At 42.9% G+C, this 4450-nt stretch overlaps 1 protein-coding gene across 1 annotated transcript in view; it reads right to left on the bottom strand.

Moving 5' to 3' along the window:
- Window positions 1-4450, bottom strand: part of ZCCHC10 (zinc finger, CCHC domain containing 10) — an 18062-nt gene extending 13612 nt beyond the window's left edge. The window contains exon 1 of the mRNA XM_009331463.1: window positions 4402-4450. Within this exon, the coding sequence (XP_009329738.1) occupies window positions 4402-4450 (49 nt within the window). The remainder of the gene's footprint in view (window positions 1-4401) is intronic.

Below are 4450 nucleotides of genomic sequence, written 5' to 3'. Positions count from 1 at the left end.
CGGCTTCGCAAGAGCTTTTGGCGGTGCGACAAGTTGGAAAGCGCAATAGCTCGCTGGTCACAACGTGAAGGCTCCAAAAAAAATGTCAGAAAGAGCTGGATTTCAGAAAGGCGTAATTTAACTCGTTATCGCTCCTAAAAGGTTGCAAGCATTTACTGGCACATTAATTTTTAGCAGGTCAGATTTTTATACCCCACACTGACAGAAAAAGAAATCTCAGTATGACTGAGGAGATGAATTCTGCTACTGGTATGGGTGCAGAACCACGGCTCGATAATCCGTTAAAGATGAATCTCAGGGCCTGAGGGTACTGATAAGCCATGTTCGTGTTGACCCAATGTGTTCTGTACTCGATCGCAAGAAAATACAGTTCAGATATATCTAGGAATTGTAAGGCAAACTCTTTCCTCTACCCCATTCAGCCCAAGAGACTGTGGTCCCCCAGCTATGCCAACAGCAGCTAGTATTTTTGGCTCCTACATCATCTTACAGTCTCTGGCATGGGAGGAGAGGTTTAGGCACAGAAAAGAAGAGTAGCAGCGGCTGGAGCTTTCTGACGGCACATACCTGGCAGGCAGCCCCTTGGGAATCTTTGCCAGCTGGCGCAAGTAGAGCAGCCCCTCTCCTGGATCCAGGGAAGCAAGGAACGTGGCTTCATCTATTGGCTTTATCAAAACTCATTGTTACGGGATCAGTTTTATATGTTCAATTCCATGACAAAAGTCCTCAAGGAAACATTTTGTAATGCTGAATTGCGATTGCTTCTGCAATTACTGTCCTGGAAGTACTTTATATCCAACCATTTTCAGTATTAATTCAGAACCATCCTGTCATAGGGACAATCGATCGGCAGTCAATGGGCATTCCACTGGGCATTTACATTCAGTGAATTAGATGAACTGTTACCGACTTGTAGTAATTTAGCATCAGCTGTGTAGCTCTTTAAAATGTGCTTCCTGTGAGTTGGTGGTATTCATTTATTACATAAAATAAAAATACATATTGTATTTTCTGAAGCTCAGTAGAATCCAACTGTACCAGTTGGTTCATTACGGTGTGAGGAACTGTCGAAATAAGGTAGAAGGCAGCCCTTGCTGAGAAAAGCTCACACTTTCCTCAAGACAAGATACAAGGTGGGAGCACGGTACAACAGAATTTGTGGGGAGCAAAAATGGGAATGTAAGAGTAGTGAGAACAGATGGCCATACAAGTTTGTATTTTAAGCAGTTCATAGATGTGTAAAAATAAAATATGTCACATATAATACAGCAATAAAAACCCGATGCTTTCAGGCGATGAGTATCCCAGGTCTTGAATTAGCAGGCGTGTGGCAGAGAGGTGTTTCACCTCTCATGGTGCACGATCAAGTCACAGCCGGGAGATACCAGAGCCCGAACTTCCTGCTGTGTGTCACATAATATTTATAATAACGGATGGTGACAACATCTGCTGGGGACAATGGCACCAATTAAATATCACACTGGGAAGGTAAGATAGTGAGGGATTCTGTTAGACATAAACAACTCCAACTCATCAGGATTAATTACCGGGTGGCTAATTGTTGAATATTCTGGTAGTTCCTGTCTCCAAACTCTGTAATTGTAACGTCTAAGGCTAGTGGCTGTTCCCGCATGCGTCATGTTTTCTTCTATATCTGGCACTTCTTGCGGCATCTAATCATTGCCCTGTTTTGGATGATGCTCCGCGATAACCTGTGATTAATCATATCTGGCACCTTAGCTAAATTCTGATGTGTGATGCCTGGTATGTTATAAACGCAGCAGAGTTTGGCCTCAATATTTGAAGTCTGATGTCTGGCATCTCACTTTTAATGGAGAAAGTCAGACAGAAGAATTTCCTATTTTAGGATTGACTAAGAAATTTTCTTAAAAATACAAAATAGCTAAGAACAGCTATTTATAATAACCCATGCTTTATAATAAATTCCTGTCTGCTGATCCCTTTTTTACCTCAGTATCACTTAAAACCTGGGAGTAAATTACACCCCGACAGCAATATCTGCGCTCTACTTAACAACTCCCAGTGCTTCTAGCACCTGTGCAACCCTCCTAATGTTAATGCAGCAGAACCACAGTTTCCTAAATGGGCCAGTACAGCAAGATTTCTGATATATGCCAGGTTACTCCATGGAGTGTATGGGCTTCTCCTTACACACAGGCTTTAAAAATGCGTTAGATTTTGTTCTAATAAAGATTTTATTAGAACAATGCACTTAAAATCCTTCTACCTGAGGAGTTTGAAAGCGTTCTTGTGAGTTCGAAGCCCGCAGGTTCCTACAGCCTGAAATCTCCGTTTCACAGCCATTCTTTCATTGCGAGGTAGTTCACCACGGGGCTGATGAGCACACCGGAGGATGCGACTTCGAGACCCTCCGGACGAAAGGTGCAGAGTCATTGCATGGCGCTGGCTTCGCTGTCAGGGGGACGGTCCCAGGGAGCTGCTGCTGCTGCCCAATGAACTGACTGTGCCCATGAATCCTGCCTTTGCACATTAGGTTGCTGTTTAAAGTTGCCGTGTCTTTAACCTATTTCTAAATATGCTGGGCAGGGAAATTACTTTCCAAAATGTGCCCCACCAACACTCAGCTGCCTTGTGTCAGCTCCTCACAGACCTTTCTCGCTATGCTTCCACCCCCCAGCACTCTTCGGTGCGAACATATTGCTTACGAAACAAAGGTGTCACACTACTCGTTAAGGGTCTGTATGTGAAACCGGAAAAACGTTGTCGGAGCTTTCTTTCCATGGCTCAGGAAGAACCGAGTCCAGGAATAAATGGTTAAAACTTCATTGCCAAGACTGCTGGCTACTAGTGCCAGCTACCCAAAACTGATCAGTGTTCCAAAATGACAAGCAATTAAGTAGCTGGCCGTGCTAATGCTGGACGCTAATAATGATAAACTGGGAGCACTAGAGACGGTGTCACCGGCATTTTTTAAATGTGCATTTTACTTTTGTCTTCTAGCTTTCTTGCAGAACATATCCAAAGAGAAATCAGTCACATCATTGTACTGAAAAAAAATTACAAATTAAAACACAATTCAAATTGGACATAGAAATATTAATAACAACAACAACAAACCACAAGAAAAACAAACAACCCCCACTGGCCTGATGGAAGATCGCGTCTCTACCTACGGAGCTTTCCTTAAAAACCAGCCAACCTAAAATGAAGAAAATCCCAATTTTTCTCTTCATCACAAAAGCAAAACCAGAACAGCCAAGTGAAATGAGCACTTGCGGCAGTGAACCCCGAGCACGAACATGGTACCCTGCTGGTCCCTCACAAGTGGTATAAAGAGCAAAACTCCTTCTGCCCACCAGAGCGTGGCCTGTACGCTGCATTTATGTGATGGTTTTCTCGCGTTGTGCCGTCTGGTGGATTTCAGTGAACCGGCCTCATCACAGCGAGTTTTAGCACATCAGGGTAGGGAAGTCCAGGTGAGATCCCATCTGTTGTGATATTTCAGATGACTTGCTTGTGAGAAACAGAAATACGGGAATCCCTTCCTAGGCATAAAATAAAGCAACACAAGCTCAAAGTCTTTCTGTATCTTTCTCTGTCTCATACCTTCCCAAGCAAGATGGGTTCCCTCATTCCCTCCTCTGTACATTTTCCTTGCAGTATAAATTGCTGAACATATTATGACATGATATTTGCATAGTGAAAAGGGTCTCCTCTTCTAGCAGAGTCACAAAAAGTATTTGTTTCAACTGCTTAACAGGTAATGGAAGATCTGGCAAAAATGGAAGTATTTCTAATATATATAAATTTAACACCAGTATGGATGTAGGTCTGTTCTAGTAAAATCGATGCAGATACTCAATATTTATATCAGTAACTAAGAGCAGACCCTGGCTCTATATATTAGAATTCCAGGCTTGCATAGTATAAGACTCGTTTGGTATCCACCATATAAACAGACAATCAGAGGATAGTACAGAAAGCTGAAAGAAAAAAGATAGAAATGCCGGGTTGAACCGTGACTTGACATTCACAGGAAGGAAGCTTCTTGAGCCTCATGTCAGATTAGTCTTCATTAGGTCAGCTGTTGTAAAAATACGTTGAAAGGGATAACGCGCCCCAAAAATCTGTAATCTGTATGGATGCCCAACCACAGTTCCCACTGAAATAAAAAGTAAAAAATAGGCTTTATTATTAGAATGCATTTAAATGAACTTAATTTATGATCTGTGAACTTAAGACTAATACCCCTTTTCTAGGGGGGGGTGGCATTGGTGTGGTGTTGCTATGGGACTGTGGCAGTGTTATTCTGACTGTACCCTCAGCGAGTGCCTGCTGGGTGACTGTTCCCCGCTCCAGCCTAGAAAACTCTGCCCTATTTTTAGATCCTCAGCTCACATTTCAGCGAATGCTAAGTACCTCTGTGGGTCAACAGATCCCGAACGTCTCCCGATGCGGCGTAAAGCAT

The sequence above is a fragment of the Pygoscelis adeliae genome, unplaced genomic scaffold (assembly GCF_000699105.1).
Source record: "Pygoscelis adeliae isolate BGI_AS28 unplaced genomic scaffold, ASM69910v1 Scaffold108, whole genome shotgun sequence".
NCBI lineage: Eukaryota > Metazoa > Chordata > Aves > Sphenisciformes > Spheniscidae > Pygoscelis > Pygoscelis adeliae.
This window is presented reverse-complemented; position numbering and strand designations above follow the sequence as displayed.